The sequence below is a fragment of the Heterodontus francisci genome, chromosome 7 (assembly GCF_036365525.1).
Source record: "Heterodontus francisci isolate sHetFra1 chromosome 7, sHetFra1.hap1, whole genome shotgun sequence".
Classification (NCBI taxonomy): domain Eukaryota; kingdom Metazoa; phylum Chordata; class Chondrichthyes; order Heterodontiformes; family Heterodontidae; genus Heterodontus; species Heterodontus francisci.
Genome location: NC_090377.1, coordinates 30582070 through 30598941, shown reverse-complemented (window position 1 = coordinate 30598941; position 16872 = coordinate 30582070). Strand labels below are relative to the sequence as shown.

The following is a 16872-nucleotide window of genomic DNA, read 5'->3' as shown; positions in this document are numbered from 1 at the left end:
AAGAGGAAGTTGGACATTATCCAGCCCTTGTAGATATGCAAGACGTGGTTGTGCAGAAGATGAGTAAGGTACCAGAATACGGAAAATCAAAATTTAGCACGAGCCGAAGCCTCAGGAGGACAAAATTCTGGAAGAGTTTTTTAATACATACCACCTTTTAAGTTCATAATATTGTAGTACAGCCCCATTACAATATTGAGTCATAATGTTAGATTATTTTACTCTGGGGTAGTAAACATTATCATCCTTAATGTTTAGTGGAAATATTTGGAATACTGCTACAGTACAGTACCACCCGGGTCATAATCTATCATCCTGAAACCAAAAGCAATGAGAGCATTTGGTACAGTTTTGCTGTTTTGTTGCTGAGCAGAATATTTCTGCATACTTTGTACAACCTCTTTATCTGATTTTTTTTTTCTACGGTGTAACCTTTTTTTCAGCCGTAACCTTGAGACCGCCAGCTTGCAAAATTTAACTTGTCCTTGGTGCCATTGCTAAATAGCAGCTTTTTTTTTGATATTGCAAGTCTGACGAAATAGTATTTGATTCATTAAAAGAAACCATTCACAACGTAATTATGGTGAGGAAGGCCATTCAGCCCATCTTAATTGATTCATCCAAAGATATCTCAACTATTGTAGCATTCAGTAGTATATTTGATAAATGATTCCAAGGTTTTTTTTAGAAATTGGTTTAAGGATTGTAAATATTATAATAATGTAAATTTCAAGGACAATTTCTGCCACTTTCTTTGCCAACATTTAGAAACAGCAATTAATGTACTCTTGTATCTGTTTGACACTAGGTCCAGTGGATGAATATATGTTGCCATTTGAAGAGGAAATTGGACAGCATCCATCCCTTGAAGATATGCAAGAGGTGGTTGTGCATAAGAAGATGAGACCTATTTTTAGAGAACACTGGCAAAAGCATCCTGTAAGTGTATATGTTTATAAATCATGTGAACATTACAGTGCTAAGTCTGTTATTTGGTATGCTCAACCCGCCCCCTCACAATTTCCTTTTTTTGAAAAAAAGACAAAAAAGGCTGAACATTTTATACTGGTTTCTGATCTGCAGCCTGAAGACTAATTAATCTCTGACCTCACTCTACACAGTTCCTTCACCAAACAATTAAATCCTTCACCTACCTGAGGATTTTTTTTTTGTTTGACAACAGATGAATTTTGTGTCCTTAAAGGGACACAAATTCATTTTACCAGCATGGGATAGCGTACCTGTATTTTATGTTGCCTGTATATAGGTAGGTGGTCTTGGTATTAAGTTTACTTCTGATGTCTCAATTTTTGAGTCATACTTTTATGTCAGCATTTTATAACAACCAAATTGTACATCAGCATTTTCTATCACTGCAGTCTTGGTCCTCTGGTCAACAGATGGCACTGTCAGTGAGTCAGCAGCTCTGTCCACCATTTCTTCCACAACCAGAGTCTGTGACTCAACGCATAAGCAATATTAGGCATATTTAAATTTTTCAACTTTTAAAATATTGGGCAATTTAACATTCACTTGCTCTGGGCTCTGCCTTGCTCTTCCAGGGGCTGCTCCAACATTTAAAACTCGAGCCCATTTGTATCCTGCCCCTGGATCTGCTCCACTTGCTGCCAGTCCCACTACAGGGTCCTGCTCCTGGCTGAAACTGCTTTGTTCCTTTTGGGCCCAGTTCCACACTAGATTTTATTTATTTTGGCCAGAATTAGTCCCCACTACTGGCTGAAACGATTTATTTGAAAAAAAAAGCTGGTCCATTTAACATGCCTGGTTGTGCCACACTCCTTCCTGTCCATGTTCCTAACTAGGCCCCACTCTTCTCCTAACCATGTCCCAAATAGGCCCCACTCGCTTCCTATTCATGATCCTGAATCAGCCCTGTTCACTTCCAGCCATTTCAGTACTACTCCTTTTCAGTCTGCTTACTGGATCTATCTTGCTCTTACAATTTGCTGCAAAATTTTTAAGTACCTGAGCCCTTTAAGCCTCACGACCAGCCCCGCTGTGTGCGCTTATTAAATTTAAATTATGAAGCTGCATCTGAAGTTGAAGGAATGGAATGCATAGAACCAGTGCAGGTGTGAGTTTTAGTGATCATTGAGCAACAGTATTAAAGATAAGCAAACATCATTTCATATTTTGACTCCCAATAACCCCTTAACTCGATCTCTAGACTTCTGTATTTCCTTACAATTCATCCCAGTTCCACTTGGGATTGACATTGTCACTCTTTTTCCGTGCTCCTCATGCGCTTCTATTAGCGTTATGTAATGTGGCACCCGTATCTATCCCAACTGTGGGCTGATCAATATGTTGTGAAGTAATAGCATAAGTCCTACAGATTGATATTGCATCTTTCTGGTATATATTCTGGCACCTTTAATTGCATTAATCTGAATTTTCTTTTCAGGCTGACAGATATTTTATCTGCATTTCTCCACCACAGAGAATCTTTTTAATTTTTTTTTTGTCTTCTCGTAGGGAATAGCAGTATTATGTGAGACTATAGAAGAATGTTGGGATCATGATGCGGAGGCAAGACTATCTGCTGGTTGTGTTGCAGAACGCATCACTCAGATGCAAAGACTAATGAGCACGATTACTACAGACAACATTGTGACAGTAGTCACCATGGTAACAAATGTTGACTTTCCTCCCAAAGAATCTAGCCTATGATGGTTACAATAGTCCGAAACCAAACCAAGGAACTCTACAGTAGAGCTGCTATCTGCTGAATTTATTTGACTGGTTACAACAAACAATTCAGTATCTTGTCCTTACACACTTAACAGAACTGGTAGCCAATGGAATGGCAAGTGGACAATGGAGGCAACGGGTACCACAGTCAGTCAGAGGTGGTTTAGAACACAGTTTGGTTGTGGCATGGATCACTTGATACTTCAATAAACTTCATCCAAGATACTGGAAGATAACTCTTTTCTTCCAGCAAGTGAAGCTAAATAGGTTAAAGATGAGTCTTGAAGAGCATGTCATAGAAGAGCATGGCTCTCAAATTTGGCAACATGAGCGTGGCTAAAAATTGGAGTGCACCAGATAACTGGCTTCTTGTGAGGATGTCTGTTTCTCAGATGAACTACTGTTAATTTTTAATAACAGTACCTTTCATTTCAGAAAGAAAGGCAATTCATTTTTATTGCATTTGCTATTTGCGTTCACAAAAGAACTATTGTAATGCCAATATGACATAGCTTGTGAATGTTCAGTGTGCTGCTGTTATATGTATAAACAAATCAAGGTTTTTTGGGACATAGCAAAGAAGCATTACATTATAACCATAAACCTCCCTCAACAAGGTATACCTCAGTTTCCATATTTGATAAACTATATTAGTACTTTTAAGTTTGATAACACTAACAGATTTGAATTGACAGTTGACAATGTAATTTTATGTATTAAATCACTGCATTTAAAAAAGTGTAAACTATACCTTTCTATGCCAATGGGAGAAGGCCATTCAAAGTGTTTCTGCCTTGTTTTCTTGTGCAAGATCATGTAATAATTTTTAACCGTGCAGTTGTCTGCTTTTAATAGCTCCTTTGCTACATGAAGCTTTGAAACTATCTTTTGCCCTAAATTGGCTTTCAAAAGCACTTCCTTATTTTTAGATTTGCTGTGTCTATAGAAAATTCAGAGATGTGCGCATGCTTTTCTGTTTTTTAAACTTGCGAGATATAATTAACACTGGAGGTGTTTTTAAAATTTGAATGCTTTTATTTTGTAAAGTAATATATCCTTTGGTTTCCTTTAATTACACATGTAAAGTAATTTTGCATACCTGTTAAAAGTGCAGTCATTAGTCTACTGTATCACTGTACCAACATAACCTCAGGAATTTGTTGCCCCAAACCCTCTCTGTTTTGAGTTGTGGTGACAGTCCTACACTAATTTTGGTGCCATTTCAGTAAGTTTAAAAAGAACTTGCAGGGCAACAGAGGAACTTTTTAAAAAAAAAATTAATATATGCAATAGATACACATACAATGACTGGTACTAACTTCTGTTCCTAAACAATTACTATGGTTTTATACATTTTAGCAGAACTGATGCAAGTCAAAACTAACCACTGCAACTGCTGCTCAATTTACCTTTTAGGGCCAGGGTTTGGTTGTCTTTAACCAAGTGTTAACCATGCATTGCATTGTTACAGTTTAGCTAAATGCTTCAGCACTAAACTGTGCAATGTGGGGTATCGCAAAGGCCATAAAACTACACTGACTGTGTGAGTAGTGATTAGGTGCCAAATGTTTTAGGTGGATGACACTAAAGTGTTTACTGCATTTCTGCAGTTTTTTTACTTTGCAATAGGATTACTGATTTTGAAACTGATTGTGACTGAACTGACAGCATTATAAAGTATTTGCACAGTTACAGTTGACTTTAATTTCAGCAATAATCTATTGCAAAAGGCTGACAAAGTATTAGTTAAAGCTGCAGTATATCATAAAAGCAAATTAAAGTCTCTAATTTTTTTACAATCCCAAGTCCCCATTAAAATCTATTGTTAAGCACAAATTTGTATTTTAGGGCTAAACATTCCTAACCTCTTTAATATGTGGGGGAACCTTTATCCTTATCAGTTCATGAATTTTTAGCACCAGTGGCTTCTCCTGCAAGTTTGCTTCAGTTGGTGGACCATGAATAGTTAACACTGTATAACAATGATGAACTTCAGGTATCTGATAATCAGTCGTATGCTAAGGCTATGCAAACTTAGAAAATCAACATTTTAATCATTTTATAATGTACACAGGTTTTCAATATCTGATTTCTTCAAAAATTAATGAAAAATTAGTTGAAAATATTACTTCTATCAGGTAACTGCAACATTGTTTGCGCAACATTCCCCTCCACTTATGATGTATTGATTTTTGTTTCCTAGAATATATTGCAGCTTTAAAAAAAAGTTTGAAAATCAGGAACTCACTGTGAATTACTATTATGCATATATGAAGTGCTTACTTTTAAAATCATGAATTATTGTTTAATATACTGACAAACATGAAATGTTATGCATAGGCTCAGAACAAGAAAATTCTGATGTCAAAAAAGAAAAGTCTGTCCCCATACTCCAAGCAGAGAGGGATAAAAGGGCAAATGCAACGGTGTATATATATTCTACATGCCCACTTGTACACTTTGGATTAGATTGTCAGCTGGTGTCTGTCTCAAAAACATGAGTTGATTTCTGCTAGGAGGAATCTTCTCTACTGGGTACTTGTGCTATACAGTGTGGTTTGTATCATTCATCCATGGAAAGATGTTTTAATCACTTTACAAAGCAATGATTTTGGTAACATTTTAGACTTCAACTCTACCTTGCAGCCTACACTTCACAGGGAGAAATAATAGCCCTGAAATAGGGTAAAGCTATTAATTATGCAATATAATTATTTCTATTAAGTTTAAAGATCCTCAGACAACTCGAGATGTTTTGTGGACAGAATGATACAAATAGCATTCAATATTAAGTGTTGCTTACCTCAGAACTTGCCAACAGAGTTCTTAAAGCAGTTTGTGATACACATACCTCTAAACAATTATGTTTGCTTTAGTCTGTATCAATGTTCTGTGCATTTGTGGGCACAAATTACTGTAATACTGGATATGTACTTGGGATTTTTTTTTGTTGCAAATATCTCGCAGAGACCCAGGGAAAGGCCTGGATGGGTAGATGGAAGAGATTGTTAAATATTGTACAGAAACATTTGCTGTTCCCCTAAGAATAAACTGTATAGTGACTGCTGTATGACATACATTCTGTATATGAAATGGAGTACATTTGCTGGTATTTTTTTTGGTGTTTTCATTTTTTATTGTATTGCGTACAGAGCGCATATAATTTTTGTTGGGGGAAAAAAGATGCATATCCTGAGGTTATGCAGTATTACATTTACCTTCATATGATGCCCTCTATTTCAGTAAATGTAAATGGTAATAGTGCTATGGATGTTAACTCGCTGGAGGCTTTCTTGGAGTTTAACAGTGCAATGCGCTTAGCAGCCATGACAGGTTCCAGCTCTTCAAAGTGAGATTGAAACCAGTCTGCATTCTGCTTGTCACGTTTGCCAAAGGTGATCATTGCTGAGCCATAGATGGCGTCTCTGATGTGGGCCCAGTTCGTTTCTGCATCCCCTGCAGGAGTGTTTTGAAGGGCTTTTTCAATCGAATTTAGAAACTTATGTAACAGCTGTGGATAAGAAATTCTGTTTGTGTTGATGTGTGGACGGCCCTTCTGCTTGGAGTGATGTAACTTCTTTGGTTTGAGTCTAACCTTGCTGCACACCAGGGAGTGGTCGGTGTTGCAGTCCACACTGTGGAAGCTGCATGTGATTTGGACACTGTTTATAGAGGCTCGCCTTGTGACGATGAGGTCCAGCTGGTGCCAATGATGTGATCTTGGGTGCCTCCATGAAACCTGGTGACAGGGTTTAGTATGAAAGAACGAGTTGATGCAGAGGTTGTGATAGGTGCACAACTCCAGCAGTCTCTGTCCGTTTACATTCATCCTTCCAGTGCCATAGCGCCCAAGGCAGGAGGGCCATGAGTCATGGTCAGCCCCAACCCTGGCATTAAAGTCCCCCAGCAGGAACAAATGTTCAGTATTAGGAATGCTACTAATATTATGGAGTTCCTCGTAGAACTAGTCTTTAACTTCAGGTGGGGAGCAGAGTATTGGAGCATAGATGCTGAGTAGGTGTACTGGACCAGAGGCGGTGAGCGGTCGGATGGACAGTATGCATTCCGAACCATTGGAAGGTGGCTCTATCATGCTGAGCAAAGAATTTCTGATAGCGAAGCCCACTCCATGCTGTCTTTGGTTCTTCAGGATCCCTACCCTGCCAGTAGAAGATGTAGTCTTGCTCTCTTAGAGAACCACTCGCAGGGAGGCGTGTTTCCTGAGGTGCTGCAATGTCCACATTTTGTCTACTGAGCTCGTTAATGATGGCGGTCTTCTGAGAGTCGTTGATTTGTGTAAGGTCTTCCGACAGGCCAGGACGCACAGTTCTGACGTTCCAGCTTGCAAAACGAAGGGCTGGTACCTTTCCTTTTTTTTGTCATGCTGTTTGGTGCGGTGTTACAGTCCACTTGTTGGGCAATGACCCTGAGCTCCAAGCACCCATTGAAGCAGGTAGACTGTGGCGGGACATAATCTTACTGACCGGCTGCCCGGTTTGAGGCGGGCGGGAGCTGTCCAATGAGATGCGATGACCTCTCCCACCGACAAAGGCAACCCGTGGCGCCCAATGTCTACGCCAATTGAGCTGGACTTAAAACCCGTAACTGCTGCCTTCCGTGTTGTTTTGGTCGCTGTGAGGCCACTATGGAATGACCTCTCCATGGCGCGTGCCTGGGTGTATGGAGGTTGAGTTGCCCAAGCGTCAAAACCCCCCCCTCAGCCTTCCTAGTGGGGTCCAAAGGAGTGCAGAGCACAACGTTTGGCACCGGTATGGCTGTAGGAACTGCCGGAAACATGCCAAAGGTGACACACGATCGCCTTCGGGGTTCCGCTCCGGATTTTCTGTTAGGGTTTACTCCCTTAGCCTTGGTCTCTCTCGAGAAGCCCGCAAGGCAGTGGGGTTGTTAGGGCCCCTGCTCAGGGATAGGAGCTAACAAGTTAACTGTGTGATTTCATGGCAGAAGGGGGTGCGGGGTGGGGGAGCTGGGAAGGGGTGTGGGGGTGTGAAGCGGGTGCGGTGGGGAGAAGGGGTGCGAGGGGGGAGCTGGGGAGGGGGTGTGAGGGGGGAAGCGTCCGGCGGGGGTCGTGACCCTGGTGAGCGGGCCAGCCCACAATCTGCACGGCCTCCTCGATGTCGGCGTCCTCCAGGCTGACGCTGCGCTTGTGGTCGCCATCCAGCTCACGGTGGAGTTTCTTTCCCGGCTCCCAGCTCCCAGCTGTGCCGGCCGAAGGGCGACCGAGGCTGGATTGAGGCGCTAAGCCTCGACAACCGCCTCATGGGCACTCAGGCCACCGGCTGTTTCTGAAGGTGATTTCCTGCACCCATTATTTCAGCCTCTGACTGCACCGAGCCAGTTCCACTTTTAAAGCACCCCGCTTGAGTCTGGTTGCTTTCTGAGGGTCGTGAAGGCTGAAGTTTCCCTTGTTCTTAATATCTGAGGAAGCTGTGGGCTGTGATAGATATAGAAATCCCAGATTCATATGGTGACAGCTATCTCATTGACAGTATGACCTAATCTGGTAGTGCCACAGTCATAAGAGGCTTGTTTTCTCTCCTACAAACCAGGATTCTATGCTTACAGCTATTATCTTTCATGTTTAATTAGGAAGAAAAACAGAGAAATTATATTGTACCTCATCAATACTTGCCACAATGCTTCGCATTTAATGGACAGCTTTTGAAGTGCAGTCACTTTTGTTATGTAGACAAAAACTACTGAGTAAATTGGGCCGATACTGGCTGGAGTTTAGAATGACAAGGAGTGATCTCATTGAAACAAGGAACAGTACAGCACAGGAATAGGCCATTCGGCCCTCCAAGCCTGCGCCGATCTTGATGCCTGCCTAAACTAAAACCTTCTGCACTTCTGGGGTCCGTATCCCTCTATTGCCATCCTATTCATGTATTTGTCAAGATGCCTCTTAAACGTCTCTATGGTACCTGCTTCCACCACCTCCCCCGGCAACCATTTCCAGGCACTCACCACCCTCTGTGTAAAGAACTTGCCTCGCACATCCCCTCTAAACTTTGCCCCATCTCACCTTAAACCTATGTCCCCTAGTAACTGACTCTTCCACCCTGGGAAAAAGCTTCTGACTATCCACTCTGTCCATGCCGCTTATAACTTTGTAAACCTCTATCATGTCGCCCTACCACTTCCGTCGTTCCAGTGAAAACAATCTGAGTTTATCCAACCTCTCCTCATAGCTAATGCCCTCCAGACCAGGCAACATCCTGGTAAACCTCTTCTGTACCCTCTCCAAAGTCTTCACATCCTTCTGGTACTGTGGCGACCAGAATTGCACGCAATATTCTAAGTGTGGCCTAACTAAAGTTCTGTACAGCTGCAGCATGACTTGCCAATTTTTATACTCTATGCCCCATACAAGATTCTGAAGGAGACACTTGTTAGAAGGCTTGACTGGGTAGAGGTTGTTTCCCCTGGCTCGAGCGAGGCATGGACAACGTATGTCAGCCAAGAGCGACATCTCGACTCATTCCATCTTCGCTGCCTCCACAGTATCCTTGACATCAGGTGGCAGGACCGTATCTCCAACACAGAAGTCCTCGAAGCGACCAACATCCCCAGCGTATACACCCTGCTGAACCAGCGGCGCTTGAGATGGCTTGGCCATGTGAGCTGCATGGAAGATGGCAGGATCCCCAAGGACGCATTGTACAGTGAGCTCATCACTGGTATCAGACACACTGGCTGTCCGTGTCTCTGCTTTAAAGACGTCTGCAAACGCGACATGAAGTCCTGTGACATTGACCACAAGTCGTGGGAATCAGTTGCCAGTGATCGCCTGAGCTGGCGGACAGCTATAAAGGCGGGGCTAAAGAGTGGCGAGTCGAGGAGACTCGGCAGTTGGCAGGAAAAAAAAAACAAGCGCAAGGGGAGAGCCAACTGTGTAACCACCCTGACAACCAACTTTACCTGCAGCGCCTGCGGAAGAGTCTGTCACTCTAGAATTGGCCTTTATGGCCACTCCAGGTACTGCTCCACAAACCACTGATCACCTCTAGGCGTTTCCCATTGTCACGAGACAAGGAGGCCAAAAGGAACCCATATGTTATTTATAAACCAGTATACAATTAGCATCTGTTTGCTCTTAAGCAGTTTTCCATTTAGTCAGCACACTAGTAGTGTTCTTACCATGGGTTGCCTGAAATGGGATATTCTGATCAGTAAATGACAGTGAACAGTGTCTACTACCTATCCCTAAGCACACACAAACTAAGGGTAAGCATTATAAAGAACTGAAAAAAAAATGAAACAAATGCATCAACTGAATCCATGTAACTACTGACTTTTTGCCTGTGATTGCAAACATTGCTTTATACCAAGTTTTTCAACTTTGCAATGTAATATGCTAAAAGAAGAACTTGGCGTCCTAAGACTGGGTAGTAATGTGGCAAATGAAATCTAACATAGCTAAATGTAGGATGATTCACTTTGGTAGGAAAAATAAAAACATCACCCACACATTAGAGAATAAGAAATCAAATAGGGTAGAAGGTGATCAAGTTGTTATAAACAGCATTGCAGGTTAGCAAATGATTTTAAAATGCTAACAAAACACTAATTTATTTCTAGGAGTGTAGAATTCAAAATTAGTGAAATTATGCTAAACTTGTGTCGTACCCTGCACAGACTAACCTTAGGAATACTGGGCACAGTTCTGGTCTCTGTACTATAAAAAGAACATAGAGACACTGAACAGTGCAAAAAATATCTACAAAGAAACTACCAGAGCTGAGAGATTATAGCTATTGGGAAACATTGAACACGTTGATGCTTTTTTTCTTTAGACGAGAAAAGACTTATGGGAGACCTGATGAAGCGAATATTTCCACTGGGGGAGAATCCACAACTAGGGTGATAGATACAAGGTAATTATGAACAAATCCAGTAGTGAAATAAGGAGACATTTATTTGCTCAGTAGTTATTAGAATATGGAGCATGTTATAGTATATTATTAAAGAAGTAGTAGCAGGACATCTAGAAAATCATACAGACAGAGTCGATCTGTTTTTATTATTTAGATTAGATTAGAGATACAGCACTGAAACAGGCCCTTCGGCCCACTGAGTCTGTGCCGACCATCAACCACCCATTTATACTAATCCTACACTAATCCCATATTCCTACCAAACATCCCCACCTGTCCCTATATTTCCCTACCACCTACCTATACTAGTGACAATTTATAATGGCCAATTTACCTACCAACCTGCAAGTCTTTTGGCTTGTGGGAGGAAACCGGAGCACCCGGAGGAAACCCACGCAGACACAGGGAGAACTTGCAAACTCCACACAGGCAGTACCCAGAATCGAACCCGGGTCCCTGGAGCTGTGAGGCTGCGGTGCTAACCACTGCGCCGCCCTTATGAAAGGGAAATTATGTTTGACAAATTTGTTGGTTCTTTAAGGATGTACCAAGCAGGATAGATAAAGGGGAACCAGTAGATGGAGTGTATTTGAATTTCCCAAAGGCATTCGATAAGGTGCCACATGAAAGGTTACTACATAAGATCTACATAAGCTCAGTGTTGGGGGTAATATATTGGATGGATAGAGGATTGACTAACAGGAAACAGGGAGTTGGGATAAATGGGGCATTTTCAGGTTGGCAAACTAACTAGTGGAGTGCCACAGCAATCAGTGTTGGGGCCTCAGGCTCAATGAATATATTCAAAGCTGAATTATATAGATTCTTGATCGAGAAAGGAGTCAAGTGTTATGGGGGGGGGGGGTGGTGATGTGGGGCATACAGGAAAGTGGAGTTGAGGCCACATTCAGATCAGCCATGATCTTATCAAATGGCGGAGCAGGCTCGAGGAGCCGAATGGCCTACTCCTGCTCCTAATTCGTATGTATGGAGGTATTTACGATCTTTATTAATGACTTGTGTTATGACTGAGGCAGGAGGCATGCACTGTTAATTCAGTCCCACTTCTCCACAAGTCAAAACATATCAATTTTTTCCATTTACCTAAACAACCAATTAGATACTGTAACAAAAACAAGAAATGCTGGATTCACTCAGCAGGTCTGGCAGCATCTGTGGAAAGAGAAGCAGAGTTAACGTTTCGGGTCAGTGACCCTTCTTCGGAACTGACAAATATTAGAAAAGTCACAGATTATAAACAAGTGAGGTGGGGGTTGGGCAAGAGATAACAAAGGAGAAGGTGCAGATTGGACCAGGCCACATAGCTGACCAAAAGGTCACAGAGCAAAGGCAAACAATATGTTAATGGTGTTTTGAAAGACAAAGCATTAGTACAGATTAGGTGTGAATATACTGAATATAGAACATCAGCAAGTGCAAACCTGAAGAAAAACAACCTGAAAAAAACAGTGGGTAAGCAAACTGAACAAACTAAGATGAAATGAAATAAATGCAAAAAATGTAAAAAGGAATGCAAAAAAAAGGAAGAAAAAATAACTAAAAATGACTAAAAATGAAAGTAAAGTGGGGGGCTGTCATGCTCTGAAATTATTGAACTCAATGTTCAGTCCGGCAGGCTGTAGTGTGCCTAATCGGTAGATGAGATGCTGTTCCTCGAGCTTGCGTTGATGTTCACTGGAACACTGCAGCAATCCCAGGACAGAGACGTGAGCATGAGAGCAGGGGGGAGTGTTGAAATGGCAAGCAACCGGAAGCTCAGGGTCCTGCTTGCGGACTGAGCGGAGATGTTCCGCAAAGCGGTCACCCAGTCTGCACTTGGTCTCCCCAATGTAGAGGAGACCACACTGTGAGCAGCGAATACAGTATACTACATTGAAAGAAGTACAAGTAAATCGCTGCTTCACCTGAAAGGAGTGTTTGGGGCCTGGGATAGTGAGGAGAGAGGAGGTAAATGGGCAGGTATTACACCTCCTGCGATTGCAAGGGAAGGTGCCCTGGGACGAGGACGAGGTGGTGGGGGTAATGGAGGAGTGGACCAGGGTGTCGCGGAGGGAACGATCCCTTCGGAATGCTGACAGGGGAAGGGAGGGGAAGATGCGACTGGTAGTGGCATCACGCTGGAGGTGGCGAAAATGGCGGAGGATGATCCTTTGGATATGGAGGCTGGTGGGATGAAAAGTGAGGACAAGGGGAACCCTGTCACGGTTCTGGGAGGGAGGGGAAGGGGTGAGGGTAGAGGTGCGGGGAATGGGTCGGACACGGTTGAGGGCCCTGTCAACCACAGTGGGGGGAAATCCTCGGTTGAGGAAAAAGGAGGTCATATCAGAAGCACCGTCATGGAAGGTAGCATCATCAGAGCAGATGCGTCGGAGACGGAGAAACTGGGAGAATGGAATGGAGTCCTTACAGGAGGTAGGGTCCTCCTGTAAGGACTCCATTCCATTCTCCCAGTTTCTCCGTCTCCGACGCATCTGCTCTGATGATGCTACCTTCCATGACGGTGCTTCTGATATGACCTCCTTTTTCCTCAACCGAGGATTTCCCCCCACTGTGGTTGACAGGGCCCTCAACCGTGTCCGACCCATTCCCCGCACCTCTACCCTCACCCCTTCCCCTCCCTCCCAGAACCGTGACAGGGTTCCCCTTGTCCTCACTTTTCATCCCACCAGCCTCCATATCCAAAGGATCATCCTCCGCCATTTTCGCCACCTCCAGCGTGATGCCACTACCAGTCGCATCTTCCCCTCCCTTCCCCTGTCAGCATTCCGAAGGGATCGTTCCCTCCGCGACACCCTGGTCCACTCCTCCATTACCCCCACCACCTCGTCCTCGTCCCAGGGCACCTTCCCTTGCAATCGCAGGAGGTGTAATACCTGCCCATTTACCTCCTCTCTCCTCACTATCCCAGGCCCCAAACACTCCTTTCAGGTGAAGCAGCGATTTACTTGTACTTCTTTCAATGTAGTATACTGTATTCGCTGCTCACAGTGTGGTCTCCTCTACATTGGGGAGACCAAGCGCAGACTGGGTGACCGCTTTGCGGAACATCTCCGCTCAGTCCGCAAGCAGGACCCTGAGCTTCCGGTTGCTTGCCATTTCAACACTCCCCCCTGCTCTCATGCTCACATCTCTGTCCTGGGATTGCTGCAGTGTTCCAGTGAACATCAACGCAAGCTCGAGGAACAGCATCTCATCTACCGATTAGGCACACTACAGCCTGCCGGACTGAACATTGAGTTCAATAATTTCAGAGCATGACAGCCCCCCACTTTACTTTCATTTTTAGTCATTTTTAGTTATTTTTTCTTCCTTTTTTTTGCATTCCTTTTTACATTTTTTGCATTTATTTCATTTCATCTTAGTTTGTTCAGTTTGCTTACCCACTGTTTTTTTCAGGTTGTTTTTCTTCAGGTTTGCACTTGCTGATGTTCTATATTCAGTATATTCACACCTAATCTGTACTAATGCTTTGTCTTTCAAAACACCATTAACATATTGTTTGCCTTTGCTCTGTGACCTTTTGGTCAGCTATGTGGCCTGGTCCAATCTGCACCTTCTCCTTTGTTATCTCTTGCCCAACCCCCACCTCACTTGTTTATAATCTGTGACTTTTCTAATATTTGTCAGTTCCGAAGAAGGGTCACTGACCCGAAACGTTAACTCTGCTTCTCTTTCCACAGATGCTGCCAGACCTGCTGAGTGAATCCAGCATTTCTTGTTTTTGTTTCAGATTTCCAGCATCCGCAGTGTTTTGCTTTTATTACAATTAGATACTGTAGTTGTCCCCAGAATAAATCACACCAACCAGCTTTCTTTAATAAACATCAAAATTATCAGTTTATTATAAAGCCAAATCTTGACCAATAACAATATACATGAATGGAAATATTAAAGCCCCGTATTATTATCCTAGCCCTCACATGCACATACATCTGAAAAACGGTTAACCAGAAAAAAGGGATTTTTGTTTACAGCGGTTTCAAAGGAATAAAAGGAATAAGAAAATACTTATACTGAAGTGAAGAGTTGGAAGTCCGTTGGTTTGGCGAGGTGTCCCATAGTTGGATGCCACTCAGAGTTCTTCCAGGCGAGGTTGATACACAGTCTGTTTTGGGTAGGTGTTCAAAGAAAGTCAACTGCAGAAATTTCACATAGGTCTTCCATCAGGTGTGCAGCAATAGGTGTCAATTCTTGCACTTGGTTCAAATGTTCTTAAAGATGCAAGGTTTCTGTAAATAGTCAGGATTTCTTAAAACACAGGAGGCAACAGTACAGCAGGGATTCTTCAGAGACAGGAGGAAATAGGAATCTACCACAAATGAAATACAGGGTTTCTTCTCGAGATTTCAATGAGAAAAGTGGGCAGGTATTCTCCTTTTCAGGCAGAAACAACAACTGATAGTTTCAACAGTTCAAATTAAAACTAAACATATCCAGAAACAAGTCACCTGTCCACCATAAATCACTCCTTTGTCACTTGCTTGTAAACATCTGTCCCTTCAGGTCAGAAAACAACCCCCAGCCCCCATTGGGTTCTTTGTAAAGAGTTGTTTTCCAGTAACTGTTTACATTCCACTCAGATCAAACTCAGTCCCAAAACTTTTTTTTTAAATACCACAAAGTTCAACCATCTCCAGATGATTCAATGTCCATGAAATCTTTCTCAGTTTTAAAAAAACTAGATTCTCAAGTGTAACAAAAACAAATACGGGCGCTCATAACACTTGGATGAAGGAATTGAGTGTATTTGCAGACAATACAAAGTCGGGTAGGAAAGCAAGTTGTGAGGAGGACACAGTGTCTCCAGAGATATAGATAGGTTAAGTTAGTGGGCAAAAAGTTGGCAGATGGAGCATAATGTGGGAAAATGAGGTTGGCTGCTCTGATGGGAAGAATAGAAAAGCAGAATATTACTTAAAATGGAGATAGACTGCAGAAAGAGAAATCTGGGTGTTCTCATATTCTTCTTTGGCCTCCTTGTCTCGAGAGACAATGGGTAAGCGCCTGGAGGTGGTCAGTGGTTTGTGAAGCAGCACCTGGAGTGGCTATAAAGGCCAATTCTAGAGTGACAGACTCTTCCACAGGCGCTGCAGATAAAATTGGTTGTCGGGGCTATTACACAGTTGGCTCTCCCCTTGCACTTCTGTCTTTTTTCCTGCCAACTGCTAAGTCTCTTCAACTCGCCACTCTTTAGCCCCGCCTTTATGGCTGCCCGCCAGCTCTGGTGATCACTGGCAACTGACCCCCACGACTTGTGGTCAATGTCACAGGACTTCATGTCGCGTTTGCAGACGTCTTTAAAGCGGAGATATGGACGGCCGGTGGGTCTGATGACAGTGACGAGCTCGCTGTACAATGCGTCCTTGGGGTTCCTGCCATCTTCCATGCGGCTCACATGGCCAAGCCATCTCAAGCACCACTGGCTCAGTAGGGTGCATATGCTAGGGATATTGGCTGCCTCAAGGACTTCTGCGTTGGAGGTACGGTCCTGCCACCTGATGCCAAGGATTCTCCGGAGGCAGCGAAGATGGAATAAGTTGGGATGTCGCTCTTGGCTGACATACGTTGTCCAGGCCTTGCTGCCGTAGAGCAAGGTACTGAGGACACAAGCTTGATAGTTATGGAACACAAAAGTCCCAGTGTCAGTGTGCCATTTCCCACACCCTCTTGGCCAGTCTGGACGTAGCAGTGGAAGCCTTTCCCATGCGCTTGTTGATTTCTGCATTGAGAGACAGGTTACTGGTGATAGTTGAGCCGAGGTAGGTGAACTATTGAACCACTTCCAGAGTGTGGCCGCCCATATTGATGGATGGAGCATTTCATTTTTTTTTTTAATTCATTCATGGGATGTAGGTGTCACTAGCCAGGCCAGCATTTATTGCCCATCCCTAATTGCCTTTGAGAAGGTGGTGGTGAGCTGCCTTCTTGAACCGCTACAGTCCATGTGGGGTAGGTACACCCACAATGCTGTTAGGAAGAGTTCCAGGATTTTGACCCAGCAACAGTGAAGGAATGGCGATATAGTTCCAAGTCAGGATGGTGTGTGACTTGGAGGGGAACTTGCAGGTGGTGGTGTTCCCAAGTATTTGCTGCCCTTGTCCTTCTAGTTGATCGAGGTCGTGGGTTTGGAAGGTGCTGTCTAAGGAGCCTTGGTGCATTGCTGCAGTGCATCTTGTAGGTGGTACACACTGCTGCCACTGTGCATCGGTGGTGGAGTGAATGTTTGTAGATGGGGTGCCAATCA

General features: G+C 43.4%; 1 protein-coding gene across 2 annotated transcripts in view; it reads left to right on the top strand.

The window, feature by feature from the left end:
• The window catches only part of LOC137371916 (activin receptor type-2A), a 194259-nt gene extending 188472 nt beyond the window's left edge, over positions 1 to 5787 (top strand). For both annotated transcript variants that reach the window (XM_068034971.1, XM_068034972.1), the window contains 2 exons: positions 809 to 939; positions 2497 to 5787. In XM_068034971.1, the coding sequence (XP_067891072.1) occupies positions 809 to 939; positions 2497 to 2691 (326 nt within the window). In that variant the 3' untranslated portion in view covers positions 2692 to 5787. The remainder of the gene's footprint in view (positions 1 to 808; positions 940 to 2496) is intronic.
• The last annotated feature ends 11085 nt before the right edge of the window (positions 5788 to 16872 follow it).